At 37.8% G+C, this 22,031-nt stretch overlaps 1 protein-coding gene across 26 annotated transcripts in view; it reads right to left on the reverse strand.

The window, feature by feature from the left end:
• DLG2 (discs large MAGUK scaffold protein 2) overlaps positions 1-22,031 on the reverse strand; it is a 2,206,895-nt gene that overhangs the window by 452,118 nt on the left and 1,732,746 nt on the right. For all 26 annotated transcript variants that reach the window (XM_078058613.1, XM_078058610.1, XM_078058611.1 and 23 more), the window contains one exon: positions 20,925-21,063. In XM_078058613.1, the coding sequence (XP_077914739.1) occupies positions 20,925-21,063 (139 nt within the window). The remainder of the gene's footprint in view (positions 1-20,924; positions 21,064-22,031) is intronic.

The raw sequence follows: 22,031 nt of genomic DNA on the forward strand, positions 1-22,031 counted from the left end.
AAGTCATTGTAGTTTGTCATAAGGGTAATGCATAACAAAAGTAAACAATCAAAATGTCCAAAAAGGAGACAAAAGGTTTAAAATGTGAGATATAGCCACATGATGGTTTCTTGTTTAGCCATTAAAGATTCACAAAAAATTCTAATGATATAGGAAAATGCTTTTCTTTATCATGTTGAACAAAGTGTAATATGAAATTGTACATGGGACTGCGGGGACAGTGGAAGCTGAAAACACCTAATTCTCTTAAAGAGCCTAAACTAAGGAGACAGGAAAGAAAATGCTGTGGAGAGTAAGGATTGTACGCAGGGTTGGGGTGGGATGAAATAGGGCCCTCTAGGAAGTGGTAATAAATAACACATGCAAAGTTAAATGGGAATCTAAAAACATGTCCCATTTAGGAAGTTTAAGAAGGCTTGAGTAGAAGACCAATTTGAAAAGGTAGGCAGGTCTTGAGCACATGTCTAAAATCTGCCAGTGACAGAAAGCCATGGAGGTTAGTGCTCTTCACACTGAATGCAATGAGAGTTCAATCATTTGTACTGTTCATTTTTACATTCATTCATTTATTTCATCTATATTTACCAAAAACCTACCCTGTACCAGGCCCAGAGAGAGGTACCATATATATATGGTAGTGAGTAAGATAAAATGTTCCCTCTGCTAATTGAGCAAAATCTTGTTCTCAAGGAAATTTGATTGCAAGGAGCAGAGAGACAACTGAGCTACTGCAGGTGACAGGGCATATGCGCATGGGAATTTAGGAAAAGCTGAATTGGTGGAGCTCTGGAAGATGGGATATAGTGAACTGTTTCAACTCTAGAGCTTTCCCATCAAGATGACACCTTTTCTCTTTCTGCTACTTCCTTCTCCTCTCTCTAGCCATGACCTTCTTTAACTGGTATTTTATAAATGAGATACGCTCTATCTCACTGTTCCTGCTGCTCTTATTTCTGCTTCCTAACAACACCAACTTGCACATGACTCATGACAGACCCTCTGGTCTCCTTTTCATCATTACCTATTAGCTTCATTTTTCACTGACAGGTGTTCATTCGGGCTGCCTTTTAATTAAAAATTCCTGAGAGAACTCAATAGACCCAGTTCGCTTTTTTTGACTGAATCACATTGCTGGGCACCAGCTAGCCTCTGGATTGGCATCCTTTGGGTCAAGTACACACCCTGTTCATTTGCTGGGGGATGAGCCACCTGACCCTTTCGGTTTTGCCCTTCCAGCAGAGATGTAGGCAAGGCACAGTGGTCTGAGGTGAGCTGGGCATTCCACTGGTATTCTTAAACTTGACCTGATGGGTAACTAAACACATCATTATTTCCAGCCAGTACTATTCAAAAATGGTATAGAGAAAGAAAGCAGGACCATTCCTTTTGGATACAAATTTGGAAACAAAAAAGTTTGAATGATAAAAAAAAATATGGAACATCACAAAGGTCCCCAAAAGAAGGCCCAAAGCTTAATTATCTCCCTAGGGTTTCTGTTTACTGTGATATTAAAACATAATCTTATGGAACAAAACATTTACCTCTACAATAATTTTCTTTCCTCAGAGGCTCCAAAGATTATTTATATCTGTAACACTTAAACCAAAGGTTTCTGGATCTGATAAGATCTTGAGTTTTTAAATTCACACCTACATAAAAATTTCTGAATATGTTTAGCCAAATCATATCTTCTAAAATAGAATGCAAAATGTTAATTCCGCTATCTACTTCTGTATGCCAATTTTATGTTATTAATACAGAGTCTGTAGGGGAGAAAATACTTTACACCTTTAACTGAAAGAAAGCTCAGCTTGAGTACAACAGCAGCTCCTAGGAGGAAAAAAATAATGTTCAAATATAATTCTATACTTATCAACAGGAAGGGTGAGGTGGCTTTAACCAAATCACTTAGATGGATTTCTTTCCCATCCCTTTGCAATGGTCCGTTTTCCTCTATTTCATGCAGCTGTTATACCGTTTACTCTTCTGGGCCTGTTACTGCAAGCAGGTTATAAAGACTGCCTTATGGCCCGGAAGAAAGGATAAGACATCCATAAGAACAAGAGACAGCTACAGCACTGCTTTGCTCTCTTTGGAGAGGACCACCAGCTAAGAAGCACTTCTACTGGGATTTCAGACCAAGACATAGACTGAAGTCCTAAATTCCCTTGGGCTGATGCTTCACGTTACTTCAAAATTTACACATATTGATCCTTTCTTCCAACCCTGTATTCGTATATGTAAATGTATCAGTTGTTCCTGGTTCCTAAGAAGGGTCTCGCTCCCATTTTCTCCACAAATCCTTCTGAAGTATACCTGATTGTAGATTTTTCTCCTTTCTAAACTCCCATACAGTCTATTCTTAATGCCTGTCACTTGGTTTTGTACTCTGATATATTTTAAATGATAAAAATAACAACTACGTACATATATCTTGGGAACCTACTAGGAGGCAGGTCCTGTGTTACATACGCTTTGTATATTCTACATCCTGTAATCCTCCCATAAATCCTAAGATGTATATAATAGTATCTGCAAGGCTTAGCGCTACCTTGTCTCCCCTCACATGGCTGACTTGTTGGTGGGGGGGCTGGACTTTGAACCCAGGTTGTCTGGCTGCAAAATCTGGGTGGGTAACCATTATGTTGTTGTTGTTTTGTAAACTCTTTTTTCTAGCATAAACTTTCCCTCAAGGGTCTAACTACATTCTTGGTCATCTTGGCAATTACAGCCCCTATTTTAAAGGCAGTAGAGAATAGAAAAAGAGAGCAAGCTGTGAGTCTGATTGTCTGGACTCTAGTTCCAGCCCCATTACTTTTATAAGCCATGTGATCATGGGCAATTTGTTTACCTCTAAGCCTCAGTTTCCTCTCCTGTAAGCAAGAATAGTGCCTACCTCTTACAGCCTTCTGAGTATTAGATGCTTGAATAGCACTTAGCACAGTGCCTGGCAGGCACTCAATAAATGTCATGACTATCACAGGTATTCGAACAGGAAATCTGGCAGTGACCTGCTTAATATGTCCATTTCTAGTCATTTTTGTGGATGGAAATTCATTCTTAAGAGATGATTTCCTCTTATGATGACAAAATCATATTTACAGCCATGCCCAGGGTTGTCAGAAATAGCAAATAAGAATAAAGAATGTTCAGTTAAATCTGAATTTTGAGTTAACAATGAATAATTTTTAATATAAATGTTAATATTGCCTGGGACATATTTATACTAAAGATCTATTTATCGTTTATTGTTGTTTAAATTCCAATTAACTGGATGTCATTCTTTTATCTGGCAACCAGCTGGCCCCTTTGCCATTAAGCTCCTGTCCACGACCAATATTCTGCCTTGCAGCATATTCATTCACACTGGGGTACAGTTTACCTTTTTACTCTGATGCTCCTTTTGGTTTGCTGCATTAAGTCAGCAAATGTGCTTCATTTATTTTTGTATACCCACTGCTCAATATTATATCTCTGTATCTGTGCCTCAATTTATATCTATGCCCAAATCTATATGCAGATATATAATTTTAGATAGACATTTGATCTTGATCATAGTATACATATTATTATGCTATTGCTTTTATTTTTTAAATTTACATATTCTGACAGACATCCTTCTAAGTTAGCACACATAGCACCATCTACATTTTCTCTAATAGCTGCAAAGACCCTCCTCATACACCAGTGCTGGTGGTATAAACGGCTAAACCTATGACCCAGAAATCCCACTTCCAGGGATCTGTCCTGTGAAACAGAGTACAGCAGGTGTACACAGATTATCATTATCACAAAGTCTGTGAAAGCAAAACACTGGAAAAACCACATGTGTTCATTAGCATTGAACAGACATGTAGGTATTAAAAATATTGCTGTGTAAGATCTGATGACATGGAAAGGTACTCAGAACCTACAATTAACTGAAGAAAGCAGTAAAAATAGCATATGCAGTTTAACCCAGTTTTTGTAAACAATAAAAAAGATGAAGTATGATCCCAATTTTATATAATAGATGATGAGAAAAAAATTTGGAAGCATATGCCAGAGAATTTGCTGAATATCACTTCTGGGAAATATGTTCACATTAAATTTTTATTTTCTCTCAATATTACATGTTTTTAAATGACTTTTAAAGGACATTACAAATTGTTCATTGTAGAAGCTAAGAATCTGCATATGAATCTGCCATGAATCGGCATATATAGCATGCTGCCAATTTTATGAGAAGCATATCTGTATGTCTATATGTATGCTAGGAAAAGTCATTGGAATGTTAATGGTGCTTTCTCCGAGTGGTGGAATTATAGGTAATTTTGATTTCCTTAATTATATTTTCCTGTATTTTAAGTTACTTTTAAAAAAATACATATTTTTTTTCTATTCCAGAGGACTGTTAGGGATTTATGTTGGGTCTTGTTCATTCAGCCCCAGAAATCTACATATTCTCAAATGAGTCAGAAATAAAAAATAAATTTCCCCACTTTAGGGCTGATTTTTCTTTAATACTGAGCAACTTTTATTTCTATGTGATACGTAGGTACCAACAAGGTATTATATGAGTGGCAATGCAGCATTATGAATATTTGGTTGTGACTAACAGAAGGACTTAACTGGCATCACCATATTTCCTGTTTAAATGTGTCAGATCTCAAATGGCTCCAGTTATGCAAATATATTCATTTATTAAGAGGATCCTAGTTAAGGTTTAGTCTATTTCAGAGAAACTATGTGCTAGCCAGAATTCTTTTATAGAAATGATAACAATTAAAACAAATTAACGACTGTGTTTTTTTTTTTTTTACTAATGCATTTACTCATTCATCTACCATCTATTTATGTATTTATTTATTTACTTATTTATTTTTAAAGATTTTATTTATTTGACAGAGAGAGACACAAGCAGGGGGAGGGGAGAGGGAGAAGCAGGCTTCCCGCGGAGCAGGGAGCCCGATGCGGGGCTCGATCCCAGGACCCTGAGATCATGACCTGAGCCGAAGGCAGACGCTTAATGACTGAGCCACCCAGGCGCCCCTATTTATGTATTTAGAGAACATACAGGGAAGCTATGAACATGGTGGATGGAGTATGAGTTTACAGGCAATGAGACCTGGGTTTGAATACTGCTCTGCTGCTTAATTAGCTGCGTGACTGGGGAAGTTACTGAAGTTGCCTGAATCTTGGCTGCCTTATCTAGAATGTGGCTTACCTTAAAATCTACCTTATAGGACTGCTGTGAGATTAAGTGAGATAATCTATGCAAGGCTTTAACGAATCACCGCCATATGGTAGATGCTTAGTCAATAGCTATTTTTATGTACTAATCTAGGTGATGTGGATGATAAAAATCTGATACAGACATAGACGCTTCCCTTAAGCATCACTTTGTCTTAGAGAGAGGATATGTATGTGTGTGTGTGTGTGTGTGTGTGTGTGTGTGTGTGTAGTAAAATAGATCCAAACTGGTTAACTGTGATGGGAGGGAAAGATAAGACTATCTTGGGAATTCAGATTAAGAGGAAATGGTATCCAGCAGGGAGAATCTTCGCAGGGGGTCCTGGAGCTGGGCCAGTACCAGTAGATAGGATTGAAACACATGAAAATGAAGTGGTGGCTGAGGGAAGCATGTTTGGTCAAGGGCACAGCAAGAGGGAGCAGGGTAACTGGTAAAGCCAGTTAGTTACCTGGTTAGGTTGATCAGAGCATGGAAACATGAAGGGGGAAAGTGGAAGATATTCTGAAAATATAATAATGCACAACATATGAAACCTTTTATAGGAAAACTTCTATTTTAATAAATTCCCTCAACTCTTGGGGACATTAAGTGGATTATGTGTATTTGAGGAATTTTACACATATTTAATCTCCTAGGTAGTAACACATTTTAGTGAAACACAGACCAAGTTTGAGTCCCAATTCTACTACCTATTAGCTGTGCATTTTTATTTCTTTTAAAGATTTTATTTATTTATTTGACAGAGAGCACAAGCAGGCGGAGCAGCAGGCAGAGAGAGAGGGAGAAGCAGGCTCTCCACTGAGCAGGGAGCCCGACATGGGGCTCGATCCCAGGACCCTGAGATCATGACCTGAGCCGAAGGCAGATGCTTAACCATCTGAGCCACTCAGGCGCCCCTACCTGTGCATATTTAGACAAGCTACTTAATCTTTCTGATTTTCAAACCTATGCCATTGTGAGAGATAGCACATGACAGCACTATTGTGAAAATGAATAGGAAAAAAGTATCCAAATGACGTATCAGAATGCTTGAGATTGGCAGAACTCAGCCAACATTAATCATACTCACCAGAGTCACCAAGACTATTCTCCTCACCATTTCCTAAGCCTCCTCTCCCTCACTGTCAAACAGTTTTGAGATAATCATTCTGATCACCCTCCTGTTCACGCTCTGAGGAGTTTTAAGTAAGAGAACTCTCCTTGTATGCTGTTGGCCAAACTATTTCCAGTTGGTTGAGTAAGAGCACAAGTTACACAGAGTGATGAGATGGCTGGCATTGAGGTCCATCTGGGGAGAGGACTCCTGGCTTATCTGGAGGATCCAGAGAGATCCTGATTGGACCAGTACATCCAATGAAAATGAGAGCTGCTTGTAAATGAACTACTGTAATGAATGAAGATACAGGAACAAAGAAACCAGATGGAGGAGATTTTTCTTTTTCTTTTTTAAAAACTATCAATAATGCTGAACCCTCCATCTACTCTATCTAACCAATCCAGAAAAGATTCAGCAGATGGGAGAAATTTAGAAAGATATATTCTGATCACAGCTATTTGGCATCTGTGATAGGTCCTTGAGATGGTGAACAGCTAGTCCTAACCCTGACATGCATTTAGCCATAAGGATATTGTCTGTTCTGCTGTAAGGTGGTAGGTAGCTATGTATTTAAGGAACTTAGAAGTATCTAACATTCCTATATAAAAACATTTGTTTCACAGAAAAGGGGGATTAGGGAAAAGAGCATTTCTGAATTACACTAACATAAGCTGCTCTTTCCTTCTTCCTTCCTTCCTTCCTTCCTTTCAAATTTATTTATTAAGGGGGGGAGTAGAGGGAGAGAAACCTGAGCAGACTCCTCGCTGAGCGCAGAGTCCAACATGGGGCTCGATCTCATGACCCTGAGATCATGACCCAAGCTGAAACCAAGAGTCGGACGCTTAACCAACTGAGCCACACAGGTGCCCCTGAAATACTAATTTGTGTTTTGAACTTACTATGCTTTTTTCTCCCCAAGTTGGCAGCAGATATGCAGACGCTTGTATTCTCTTGTCTCACTGGAGATAGGTATACAGAAGGGAAAGCAGAATTTCCCAAACAAACTCTCTTCCTGGTTTTGTTCTTCAAAAGTCTAAGCTACTGAAAGACTGACATTCAGGGAGGAAATTAAGAAGAAAGGCAGGCATGATAGAAGCCTATGATTAGATGTAATTTGACTTAAAGAAAATAAAGTAATGTGTCATTTAAAAAAAATGTGTTTATAGAGTAAATGCATACCTGCAACAGTTGGCAATTTTAATGATAAAATCTGAACAAATTCTGTTTTTGGTAACTCTTGCTTAAGAGCAATACCCCTTCTTTGCACATTGTCACTAATTCTGTCAGTGTTTTAGGGTTATCCAATTTTTTTTTAAGATTTTATTTATTTATTTGAGAGAGAGTGAGCGAGTGAGAGCATAAGTGGGAGGAAGGGGCAGAGGGAGAAGCAGGCTCCCCACTGAGCAGGGAGCCTGATGTGGGGCTTGATCCCAGAATCCTGGGACCATGACCTGAGCCGAAGGCAGACACTTAACCGACTGAGCCACCCAGGTGCCCCAGTTATCCAATGTTTTTTATGAAAATTTACACATTGGAAAAATGCCTGGCCATGTTTTCTTCCAATGTGCTCCATTTTGCTTTTACTGCTGGTCATCTGATTTTTCTGAAGTCAAAGACAATGAACTTAAGCCAGTGATCTCCAAACCTGCCTGTGCATCAGAATCACCTGTGAGGGTTTTGGTTCTGTTTTTACTACTACTGCCTGAGCTATATCCTTGGACACCCAGATTCGGTAGGTCTGGGGTGGGGCTCAGGACTCTGCCTTTACACAAGTTTTGCAGGTGACTGATGGGTTGTCAGAGTTTGGAACTACAATTTTAGACAGTAGACCTGTTCGTTTTGAGAAAGGAATGAACTAGTCATATTCCTGAATTGCATTATCTCTTCCAATACTGTAGAATACAAGTATTGCTATATGATTTTTTGACACAATATTCAGCTGATAAATGTTATGATCTGTATGTAGAATACAAATATTAATATTTTTTTTCAGGGCAAGGTAAGAACTAGTACCTCTCATTATTTCACCATATCTATCTGTCCGTCTATTTATCTATCTATCTATCTATCTATCTATCTATCTATCTATCTAATTTACCTTTTGTAAGCAGAATTTAACCAAGTACTTCTCTCTAAACTACAGAAAACAGTGTTTCTGAGGAAAATCTTACTTTGCTTTAGCCAGGGATCACATTCTCACTATGAGTTTCATACTCAGTTGCAACTTATACATAGCCCCCCTTAGTTTTCACAAATTTAAATTCAGCCTTACCTAATTAAAGTTACACCCAATATTATACTGTATGTAAAACTGTATCCAGCCATACATGGTCCAATCTAATATTATACAATGAAGCCATGGAATTAGCACAACCCCTGGGAACTGAGAAGCATCATGATAGGTGTTGCTATGCATATACTTGGTTTCTGTGCTCAAGTCATGAAAGTATGCAAAAGTAAACACTGCATTTATTTTAAAAGTTCTATGGTGTCTGCATAGTAAATTTGAGTATTTGGAAAGGTATATATTTATGTTTACGAAACATTCTAGAATTTTTAAATTTAGATGTAAATTAAAAATCAGTTTAATATTTAGGCTTTTCTTTTTATAGAACTTTCATAGATAGGCTTGGTTTTGAGTAGATTATTTTTAATTGGGATCAATACATATTTTAAAAGACACTGAAATATAAAGGAAACATCACTAAATCAATATAAAGTCTAAAAATCTACCCTTTAAGGCAAGTGTACAGATTGTGTAAATTTATGTTTTATTAGGCTAGCTGGAATCCTATTTTCCCTTCCTTCATTCCCAGATCTCATCTACCACCCCAAACAGCAATGCTATCATCACAATGACAGCCAGTCCTAAAAGCACCATGGTACCACAGTGTCCAGGACTGAAAGTCAAGGGGAGTAATAATCATCATCATAGTAGTAATAATAATAATAAATAGCTAACCTGAATGCAGCTTATTTTTGGCCAGGCTCTGTTCAAAGTGTTTTACACAGATTACTTCATTTAATCCTGATAATAACCCATGGTATTGGCTGCTGGATTCTGCAATGCTTACAGCCTATTTAGGGGGGGGGCAATCAGCATTTCTCAGGGAGAAGTGAGGCCTCCTGGATTGTGCAGTTCCAGGCAGGGGTTCAGTCCTTAAATGCCTGTCATTCCAGCTGTAACACCAGACCCCATATGGTTGCCTTAATGAACATTTTAAGTCCTCACTGAAAGAATTTAGGAGGCCCTGTATGTGTCTCTGCGTAAAGATTTAAGTATCAACCTCTTCCTCAATGTTTTCAAATTAGACTGACCTTGAAGTAGAACAACGTAAGTCCTTTCTCATGTAGACTGTGTCCTAAGGAAAATGCTGTCACCTGACCCATTGGCATCTGATAATTTGCTTTATGTTTTTTATCCCCCTAATCTTTTTCTAAAGTTTCATTTACCGTCTTGAGACAGGATGAAGGCAGAACGAAGCAGCTGAAGTAAATGTGATAGCCAGAGATTTCAAAGCCAATTATGGGAGGCCTTGCTCTGAATTTATATTAGTAAACCCTTATAGCTGCCTAGTATTGCACTTTCCTATTTCTCATTTAGTTCTTATAATGGCACACAAAATGGGCAGAGAGTGTGGCTATGCCAGTTTAACAGACTGGGAATACGAGATGATAAAGATTCTGTGAGTTCTACAACAAATAGAAAGTAGGTGACAAATGCAGAATCCAACAGCAGGGTGGCACCTGGGTGAAGAGCTCAGATTTTGGGGTCAGAATAACTCTGGATTCACCACTTAACTAGCTGTTTGATACTGGATGATTCTCATGTAACCTCTCTATGCCTGTTTCCCCAAAATGCCTGCCATGATAGAAAACTGTAGCTCTACCTTCATGGACAGAAACAACAACAAAGTCTAACCTGAAGCACAGAGGAGATGCAAGAAATCTTAAAGCTAATAATGCTACCTATGTAGTGCAGCAAACAGAGCCAGACTCTGGGGTTAGTTTGAATCCTGATCCTGTTATATACCAGCTGCATGACCTTTAACAGCACAAAGATAGAGATTCTGGAGCCAGACTGACTGTGCTTGGACTCCAGCTTTGCTAATTACCAGATCCCCACTGCTTAATCAGCATCTCGCTTGGTTGCCTTGTAGATATTGCACATTTAACACTTCCCAGAACAACTCTTGATGTTTGTCCCCAATATTGATGCTTGCCCCTTCACAGCCTTCCCATTTTCAGGAATAAAAGCTCTATTCTGCTGTTGCTCAGGCTATAAACCCTGGGGTCAGCACCCCCACAGTGTAAAGATGCTCCATTTTCTTTTGGCTTGCATTAGTTCTGACAAGAGATCAATTTTTATTATGTTCCTCTCTTTACAATATCTTGGGGCTAGGTTGAGAGTCTTAGACCAATATGATTTATAATTTTCATCAAATGTCAAAAGATTTTAACTACTTGGTACTCCAAATTCTGCTTTTTTCTGGTGCCACATATCACTAGGATTTTTTTTCTTTAGTCTTTCTGCATTTTATTTGGATACGTTCTATTGCTATGCCTTACGGTTCACAATTCTTTTTTTTTTTTTTTAAGACTTTATTTATTTGTCAGAGAGAGAGCACAAGCAGGAGGAGTGGCAGGCAGAGGGAGAAGCAGGTTCCCCACTGAGCAAGGAGCCTAATACAGGAATCAATCTCAGGACCCTGGGATCATGACCTGAGAGGAAGGCAGATGCTTAACCCACTGAGCCATCCAGGTGTCCCTCACAATTCTTTCTTCCCCAGTGTGTACTGTGATATTAATTTTCACTTCAGATACTATCTTTTCATCACTCAATGCTTAATATGGGTTTATCTCATATCTTCCGTTTCTCTCCTCTTCATTCACATTTCTTTCCCTACTCTTTTGAAAGACTGGCTACACGTATAATAACTTTTTAACCTTCTTGTCCGCCAGTCCCATCATCTCTGTCATTTTTGGGTCTGTTCTGTTGCTTGAATTTTTTCTTGATTATGGGTCACACTTACCTATGGAAGGGCAAGTTGGGGACAAACATCAAGAGTTTGCTTTTGGAAATGTTGAAGGTGTGATGTCTATAAGGCAACCAAGTGAGGTGCTAGTTAGGCAATGAGGAGCTAGGCATTTATCTTAAAGAACTATGTAATTAAGAGACAGGGTAAGATTATACAAGCATTATCTGTAATAAGAAAATCTGAGAAACAACCAAAAGGTCCTACAATAGGAAATAATTATGGTTTCTCTATATTATATAGCTGCTAAAAATATGTTTTTGAAGACTACTAAAAACATGAGAAAATGCTCAAGATATAATGTTAAACAGAAAAAAAAAACCAGTGTACATAGTCTGGTTCAAATTTTATAAACACACGTACAGTCATAGAAAAAAACCTTAAAGAAAATATATTAAATATTAATAATTATCCTTCTGTGGTAAGATAGTAATTTTCATGAGTTTTTCTTTACATTTGTTTTACAGTTGCCCTACAAATACATATTATTTTTATAATTAGGGAAAATAATAAGAACTTACGGAAAAAACAGAGTGGTGTAAGACAATAGAAGGGGCAAGGAGTATCTATAAAGATTGAAAAGGATGTCTGGGGAAAATATATGAAGGCAGTATTTTTAAAATGTCTTTTTTTTTTTCAAACTCAGATATAACTTGTTTCATGATTTAGATTAATTTAGATTACCTAGAAGCAAAAGGGAATGATGCAACCCAGAATTCACATAATTTTATAAATCTATGATATATACAATATAAGTCTTGGGGTGGCTGGGTGGCTCAGTCAGTTAAGCATTTGCCTTCGGCTCAGTTCGTGACCCCAGCGTCCTGGGATCAAGCCCAATATTGGGCTCCCTGCTCGGTGGGGAGCCAGCCTCTGCCCCTCTCTCTACTTGTGCTCTCTCCAATGCTCACACTCTCTGACAAATAAATAAAATCTTTAAAAAAAAAAAAGGATAAGTCTTTGGAATGCAAGAATTGTATCCCATAATTTTCTTGTATTTCATTAAGGCAATCATTAATATTAATATGGTAACCTCACTGACAGCAGCTTATGGTATATGAGATGGCAGGAAGCCACTCAGGGATTCCAATGCTGGCATGGATAATTTACAAAGTATACACCCAGATGTGGACAATTAGGGATCAGCTGTCTTCTGTCTACTATTACTTTCCTGACACATGGATGTGAAAATAAACTGCTAGAAAAAGAGGCCATGTCTACATGTCCTGAGTCATAATATATACCCTTTTTAAATATCATACAGATAAAGGCCAGAAATAAGCAGCATACTGTGTTGATGACAGTAATTTACTTGCAATGTAAAAGGACAGGGTGGGGGGGGGGGGGTCAACTCAGAGTTGACTGCTTCTACAGAGGTCCCTCCAAAGTTCTCCATTGTCCGTCATTAATCTTTTTTCTTTTTGCCTCAACTAGACCCGAAGGCCAAGGGTGAACTAAAAAAAATGTAAAACAGCACTGATTAAATAACTGTCTATGTGGATCTTATATTTCTAACAATAATAGCTATAGATGTATAATAACCATCTTCCATAAAATTATAAGGCCTAGAACTATGTATTTATGTCTGGCTGACTTATTAGTTATGGGGAATAATAAATATCTATAAAAGACAGGTTTAAAATCCTCATTACTGGTTCATTTTTCCTAACATTAAATTCATTTCCCTGACAGTGAACAGAAGCTTAACATGTTTTCCAATACATATTTGGATATCTTCTTTTCATTAAGATTTGTCATCTTCCTCATTAGTATACCCACTCATTCTATTTCTAGCAGGACAGCACTACCAGCCATGCCTCATGGTTGATGTAAGTAAACCTAAAATGGTTAGTGGAGCCACCATCAATAAAGAGAAAACTCCCCCCAAGGCTCCACTTGATGGCTTATCCTCCATCTGTCTCACTAGTTTTGCCTCACTCGCCCCTTCCCATCACTACACTTTGCTTCAAAAAAGACATTCTAATAGCAGGCTCCATGTCAGAGGAGTCAGGCATGAGGCACAGAGCCAAAGAGATTATTCAGAGACATTGCGGATGAATCTTTGATTTGGTTAAGTTTTATAATGCACTTTATAAAGCCTACAAGGAGTCTGACGCCATGTTCCACAAAATTTCTTTTAAGGGAAAAGCTACATGGTGTTAGTTGTTGAGAGCTACCGTGAATAACAAAAGGGCAAAGTCAATAAATTATCCAGAGGATAATTGTGTTTAGCCACAGAGGCCAGATTGATAGACTGGTTTCTGTTGTTGTTTTTGTTGTTGTTTGATCATACTTGGTTCCATTGAATCCCAGATTAGATTTTCAATGCAGGTGGTACTAGATATTCACAGCAGTTGTAAAAAAGAAGATCCCTAATAAAGCACTCAGATTGTAAGACTTTCTGTAATAAAGTGTTCTAATGTGCTCTGCAAGATAAGTTGAAAAAAACATATACATAGCTAACTTTGAGCAGCTACATACTACTAGTGGCTACATTTTCATTCTATGGAGGATGTTTACCAAAAAATTATTTTATTTGTGGTGTTCATCTGAAAATCCTTGTTTTAAATAGTACTGATAATATCAAACATTAATCGAGAGGTTTTTTCTTGAGAGGTAATATTCAAGTGCTTCTTTTATAAATGAAACAACTGAGGCAAAGTGTGACTATGTCACTTACCCAAGTCACAAAGCTAGGAGGTGGTCAAGGTGGGGCCCTGAGCAGGGCGGCTCCAAGGCTAATATGTGAGTTCTAAAGCAGGGTCAGTTGTCTGCATGGGGCACAACCAGTTCTTCCTATTATACATGGTTAAAGATGAGTAAGAAAAGATTTCTTTTCTGTGTCAGAAGAAAGAATTTCCAGTTCATCCAGAAAGGATTTCAAGTCATTAAATATAAGTTTAAAAGTAGAGAGGCTGGAATATGCCCAGACTTTACTCTGATGCAAAGTCTTGCCTGATCCTTTAAGAGCCTGTCCTTAACAGAGACCACACACCTTAAGCCATTATTAAAGGGCTGTTTCTAGAACACAAAATTAATAACTGACAAGTCTATGTAAGTCAGCTCAGTGCTTCTCAAACTTGGATACTCATATGTACCTTGGGGTTTGTGGTACTTGCTGGGGACCAAGTATCCCCAGAAAAAAATCTTTCTGGTGTGTTGATTTCACTTTAAGATTTTGGATAAAATAATTTAATTTGTAATCAAAATGTTTTTACATTAAAGTGAACAAGGATATTTCCCAAGCTTTTATGAGAAAATTTAAGAGTTTTTGAGCTTCATGCTTGGACAGAAAGCTTCATTCATGTTCTACCCCAGATCCTGAGGAAGAACAAGTTCATATTTCAAGGCCTAAGGGCATGTGGGTAGAAACATTTGAGAATTAGCCTCTATCCATTTCTGATCCACACCTAAACAGCAAGGGGGAAAAAAAATCACCAGCAGTGGCAAACTTATGCTGTTCCTGAAAGATGACTGTATAGGTGGTAAAAACCTGTAGAAATGGTTAGTAGCAAATTAGCCTGCCTAAAGCTGGCCTCCTCCTCATGTGAAACGTTGGCTATGGACTCTAGCTCTAAAAGAGAGCTCAGGTGGCATTCCTCTTCAGCACTGCTCCCTCTTGCTCTAATCCCACCTGCCATAACCTCTTCCCTCATTTCTTCAATGGCCCCTCTACTTCTCCGCACAGCAGAAAGGTTTTCTAATAGAAATCAGATAATTTCATTCTCCCTGTTAGTATTCTTTAATGGATTCTCAAAGCACTCAAAATCAGACCTAAGCTTCTTCATCATTACCTACAGAGTCCTACGTCATCTGGCTCCTGACTCCTTCTCCAACCTAATTTTCTGCCATGTTCCCATTAGCTCATCTCTTCCCAGACAAGCTGGACTTCCTCAGATTCCTGGAACATGCTAAACTTATTTCTGCCTCAGTGACTGGCCTTACTATTCCCTCTTCCTGGAATGTTCTTTCTCTAATCTTTGTATCACCATTTTTTCTTGTTATTCAGGTCTCAGCTCAAATGCTATCTCCTCCAAGAGGCACCTCCTGGTTATCCTACTTAATGCTGTTCTCTTCCCCAATCTCTATCACATTATTCTATTTTTTTCCTTATAGTACTTACTAATATTTGCACTTAACTCATTTATCTGTGTGTCTCTTACTTGATGCACTAGAATGTAAACTCCACGAGGACAGGGGACTTGTTTGGTTTGCTCACTGCTGTAACATTTTTGCTAATAACCATGCTTGACATATGGCAGAAGCTGAATATTCCCTGAAGAAACGAATGAGTGAAAGAAAAAGACAACTGGAATATGTTTTAGATACCATATCCAGTAAGCTAATGTTCTATAATTTGGGGAGAATAGAGACACAGACTCTAGTCTGATGGGCTCATATCTATTTAGTAAATAAAAAAGTTAAACTGGTGAATAAAAGAGTCACAATTTGGAGTCATTCTGGAAGGTTTCTGGGTACAAGAAACTTTTCTTGAAGACTTCATTTAGCTTATGCTTCTTGAGCAAGCAAGTTATGTGAGGGAACATTATGTAGAGCCAATCAGAAAGACACCTGGGTATACTAAGATCGGGGCCAGGTGAACTTGGTTTCTCTCACTGGGACTTATATGGCTATAATTGAGGTCCCTGGTTTTCATAATGACATTTATCATATTCGTAACTTGGTAACTTGAGTCCCCACCTCTTGAAAGAGCAGTTATACATTGCATCTCAAAGTTTTTTTTGTTTGTTTGTTTCATTTTAATACTGATTATTTGTTTGTGTATCTTGAGAATAGTGAGCCAGATGGTAAGGGTCTGTGGTTTGCACATCTTCTGGGTCACCAGGTTACCACTTGGCCCAGTAAAGGTAGAATCCATAGTTGCAGGTAATACACAAAGTGGGTACTGTTCACAGGTGATCATTGCTTGTTCATGGGTTTCATAATTCTTACCTTCTTACTCCATCCAAGAACAACAACAGTAACAACAAAAGTGAACACCAGCTCAAAGAACTAGAACAAGCACTGGACTTGGTATTTGAAGACATAGGTTCTATATCTGATTCTAATAAAAGTTATGGGACTTAGGGATAGCCAACATATCATTCTGGGCTTGTGTTCCTTACCCATCAGAAGGAGGAAGATTAGACTCTAGATTCATTGCTGGTCCTTCCAATTCTGAAAGCCTATAATTCTTTGAGCCAAAAACACATCTCAGCAGCACAGTGATAGCTTTCCAAAATAGTTTACCAAAAATCTAAGACCAGATATCTACATCACAATGAACACTGATTTATAGGGCACTCAACAGACTTTCTACTAAGAAAATTTTATCCAGGGCGTCTTTTTTTGTGCTTTCTCTAAATCAACAGAAAAACATTTCCCAGTTTTCTCAGGTATACATTTCCTCAAATAGTGAGAAAGAGTTAAAAAAAAAATTCCAACTAAGTTAGTGTAGCATTTTTCTAATCAAAATTCCTTTAAAAAGTTCTTACTATATCTCCCCCCAAAAAGTGAATATTCTTTAGGAAAAGAGAGAAATGTTTCTTACAAAAGACTAAGAGATCATGAACTCACGGAATAAAAAGCTGCCAATTTGAGGAGTTTTGGGTTGTTGAAAGGTTGCTATTTCACAGAAATGTTTCCCCCTCAGTCTAAGTCCCATCATTAGAGATCAATTACCTTGATTTACTATTTTAGGAAAATTCAAAATAGGCCTCAAATATAAGCTACTGTAACACTTTAGGATAATAATAAATTTATCTAGCCCTTTAAAAATGGCAACTTTAACACATATTATCACATTGATATTTCACAATTCCATGAGGAAATTAGAAGACCCTTTGTCCCAAATTTATAGATGAGAAAATCAAGACTCATGGAGATTAAATGGCTTGTTCAGGGTCATCTAGATGGCAAGTTGGTAGAAGCAGGACTAGAAACCAATCTCCTGATATAAACCCAATCCTGTTTATCCCACATTTCTCTGTGGAAACTGAATGCATAAAATGGGGCACAGGGTGTGATGTGAGGATGAGCCACGGGAACACAGACAGACCTGAATTCAAATTTTGATGCTGCTATTTGCTTGCTGTATGATATGAGACAATTACTTAAACTCTTTGAGCACTTTTCTTATTTATAAAAACCAAGAATAATAACATAATATAAATAAGGGCAATAATATATATTAAAGAACTTTGTGTTAACAGGGCATAGTAGTGATCTTTTGTTTTTACTATTTATTTACTAAATTTATTTACTACTATTTATTTACTAAAATACTGTATGTATTTTAAATTTTACAAGTAGGTTGCCTATGACAGAAAGGATAGGAATATAAAGACAACTTAAAGGTAGGAACCACTGTCTTTTACAAGTTGTATTTTTCAAGCTGTAATAGTTGCTTCATTTTATTCTATTTCACATTCTTCTATGAATCTGCATGTGCTATCCCCTACCACGAACACCCTCCTGATCCCTTGACTTTCTGATCACTGCCTACACATTTTTTCAAACTCAAACTTAAGAGTTATCTCCTCTTTAAAACTTTGATTCCATAGGCTTTTCCTTGGGCATTCATATAAAACTCAAAATCATTTACCAATATTTACTAAGTAACTCCCACAGAGCTAGGGAACCAGAGCACTTCCTAGAACTGATCTAATTTGGTTTGTTGCTGTTACTAGTTGCCACACTTTGACATTTTACAGACCTTTTACTTTTAAAGGATGAGAACTAATATAAAGTTGCCCACATTTCATTTTCTAAGTAAGAATATGATAAAGTAAGTATCTGCCATTTACTACCACACACAAAAAGTGACATTTTGATATGAAGATATATAATCTCAGAATTAAAAAAATTATTAGGCTTTATAGAAAACTTCACAAAGGGGGTCTGCATAATCAGGGAATAGGCATTGAGGGATCCACTGGTTTACTATATTTTTGTCCCAATTTGGTAGTTCTTAGAGCTGTTGTTTCTTACTCAATTTTGCATTCCTAGTGCAGTGCCTGCTGTCTAGTAGGAAGCATCCAATAAATATTGATGAACAAGGCAATGAATTTGCCTTTGAGCAAATACCCCTGAGATCCATGGCAGTGCCTACAGCACAGACCCCTGTGAGAGGACAAAGCAAAGGTGAGAGTGGGAGAGGCATGTGTGCGCATGTGCATGTGCGTGTGTGCGTGTGCGCATGTGCATGTTTAAACTGAGGTAATCTACTTCACGAGCTTGCCAGGCACCAGCCATTCAGAAGATTCTAGTTCTTAATGAAACTGTCCTGCCAGAGAACAGGGGAGGAAGTGGGACAAGAACTATAATACCAAGGCATAGCCCTATAGGAATAGGCAGACTCTATTCCGAGGACACCATCTGTTAAAACATTCCATGTAACATCTTAGGTAGAGTAAGAATTATAACAAGTATAGCTGCTGTAAATAGATAACATTCATTTAATATTCATGATGTGTCAGGCTCTGCTATAAGTTCTTTGCATGTATTATGTCATTCAATCATTACAACAAACTGTTAAGAAAACTTTGATTATATTTCCATTATATAGATGAAGAAAAAGTTTGCAGTGATTGAATAATTTTCCAGTGGTCATATAGCTAACCAGTGGTAGAAATAGCTCTCTGATCTAACCGCCTTCAGAACTTGGGTTCACTTGGGTTCCTTTAGAGCTACATATTTCTGTGATGAACAGTTTTATAGGACTTGGTTTTCATTTTAAAAATAAGGAGAAATTTAAAATGTTTCTTCTTAGACAGAGTTTTGTAGCTGGCAGGGCACCCACAGTTTTTCTACCTAAAAGCAGTGTGACTATAAGCAAGTTATTTAACATCTTTGAACTTCAACTTCTACATGTATAAAATAGGAGTGACCCTTCTTTCTGTGTTTTGGGGAGAAGTAAATGAATAGTGTAGGTAAAACAGCTAGCAAAGCACTTGGATTATGAAGGGGATTTAATCAATTTTAATTCCATATGGGGTCTAGTAAGATAAAATGATATTTTCAAATTAAAATCATATAAATATTAGTGATAGAATGAAAGCAAATAGATCATTGCTCTGGTGAATAAAGGTGCTTATATTTATACAATTCTTTAGAGAGTCATGAGGATTATCTTTGCTGCAGCCCTCATTTTAATTAAGAGCATAGAGATTAGATGTTCCAGCATAGGAAGAAGTTTATATTTGATTTATACCACAGATGCACATTTGCAGCATCTAAACATTCCATTCCTTGGCTAAAGATGTAACAAGCTACTTCAGCAAACCTGAAATTGCAAAATAAATGGAAAATGCTTAATCATTTAAAAAGAAATAGCAAAGGAATGAAAAGACTAAAGCAGGCCTGGGTACCGGTGAGGGAAGTTAAGTGGCAAGAAGCCTCCTCTATTTTTTTTTTTTTAAAGGCTGACAAATGGCTTCATTAGACAGGCAGATATTAAACCAAAAGGGTCCATCTCTATCATTTTTACACACAAACACTTCCAGAAAAAGTGTGTATGTATTTTTATGTAATCTCATTTCAGGTAAAAGTATTGTTCACTGAGAAAAGCAAGTTGAAGAGCAATTTCTAAAATACGAGCTTACTTTGTAAAAACAGTATCAAGTCCCATCTATATCTGACTGTGAATTCGTATGGGTCTATATGAACATGCAGAAAGTATGAAAGGTTCATGAACCTCAAGATGGTTGCTCTGGCAGGAGTTTGGGAGAGGGTTTTGTTTCTCGAATATTTTCACATTATTTCACCAAATGCAATGAGCATACATTACTTTGGAACAAAAATATTTAAAGATAAAAAAAATGTACATTTGTTCTTATTTATTCCCGTATCCTTAATGGTGACAATTAAGTCAAGGAAGCTAGTCTGCTTTGTGAACTGTCACACCTGACTTTTTCATAGATGTGCTGCTTAAAATTGGTTTTACTTCATGGCATTAGCAATGTGGTTCTGTGCTCTATCCTAAATTCCTGTCCTGTTCCCCTTTGGAATTAACAGCATATATTAAATTCAAACCATTTGCAGTTAATTTCATCCCTTTTCTTTCTACTTGTAGCTATTGTGCTACAAGGAAGGGTTGACTCATTTCCCAACTCCATTGAATTGTGGGTAGCCATTGGTGTCAAAAACATGGAATTTAGCATCAAAAGACAAAGGTTTCAGTCCCGACTGCCCCACTAACCAGAGATGTAATATTGGTATGCTACTTCCTTAGTAGTTACCTCTCACCACCTCCTCTCAAGTTAACTATCTGACAAAATGGCTGTCGAGCTCAAACAGCATCATGTGTGAAAGTCTTAATAAACTGCAAAGTGATGAGTACGTATACAGTGCCACTTCTCACAAAGAATTAGTGATTTTGATTCCTAATGATACATGTTTATGAGAATTTGCAGATTTCCACTGAAGACAAGACGATGGTGAGTTTCAGTGGTGCTCAGAAACTTTTGTTAACCCCCAAAGCAATGGCTGACATGTTAGGCAAATGCCGTTTCTTCCCAGGAATGATCACAAATCCAATTAACCAATAAGCACATCTGACCTGGTGTAATCGTCTTCAACAAGCATGTGCTTTGGAATCGGTGAGTACCTTCCTGGAGAGATGGGTGGCAGGGAAGTTTTATATTCTAAAGTTCCATTGTTGCCAGACAGTAGATGGTTTTCCATTGGTGGAGAATAAGCTAAGGGGCGAAAAAGAGAAAAGAGAAGAAACCTGTTATGTGGGTGACTCAATGTGTCATGCTATAGTTCTGTTAAAAATAGGAAGACTTTGCTACATGCCGAGGATTTTCTTGCCTCCCAAGAGGGAGGAGTTACTGTCTGTTTGCATTTAATATGTACAAGCACATGGTGACCTTTAGGATTAGAAAGATGGAATAACATTTATATCTATAAACCCAGTTTGTATAATTAGGTGAAGAGAAGAATTGGAGGAGAGACCCAGCACATGTATTTTCAGAAAGATGATTAATTTTCTATTGAAATAAAAATGTTAGCTTTCTAATTGCAGAGCTCACATTCTTTTCATATAATTAATATTCAATCATCAAATCTAGAAGGCTCCTAGGAGCAAGTTCTTTTTTTTTTTTTTTTTTAACAATTTTTTTTTTAAAGATTTTATGTATTTATTTGACAGAGAGAGACAGTGAGAGAGGAAACACAAGCAGGGGGAGCAGAAGAAGGAGAAGCAGGCTTCCCGTGGAGCAGGGAGCCCAACGCGGGGCTCGATCCCAGGACCCTGGGATCATGACCTGAGCCGAAGGCAGACACTTAACGACTGAGGCACCCAGGCGCCCCGGAGCAAGTTCTTATATAAGACTTTAATCCCCAAAGATGCTGTACTACCACCCAAGAAAGGCCAAGGATTCTGGCCTTTCTTTTCTAGTCCTCCACAGGAATTCATCTCCCTTTCTCCCTTTTGAATGTATAAAAACCCCTCCGGCCTGGGTCTCCTGCCTCCCACCCCTCTCTAGAAATCCATTTTATAGACTGAGAAATCCAACTCTGATAATGCTGTTCTCCTGCTTAAGTGTTCCCTATTGCTGCTACTGTACTGAATATAAACTTCCTTTTGTCATCCTTACCAGACTGATCCATTTCAATATCCCACTTACACATATCCTACAGTCCTCCAACAAAGACAACTCTT

This window comes from Halichoerus grypus, chromosome 11 (genome assembly GCF_964656455.1).
Source record: "Halichoerus grypus chromosome 11, mHalGry1.hap1.1, whole genome shotgun sequence".
Classification (NCBI taxonomy): Eukaryota; Metazoa; Chordata; class Mammalia; order Carnivora; family Phocidae; genus Halichoerus; species Halichoerus grypus.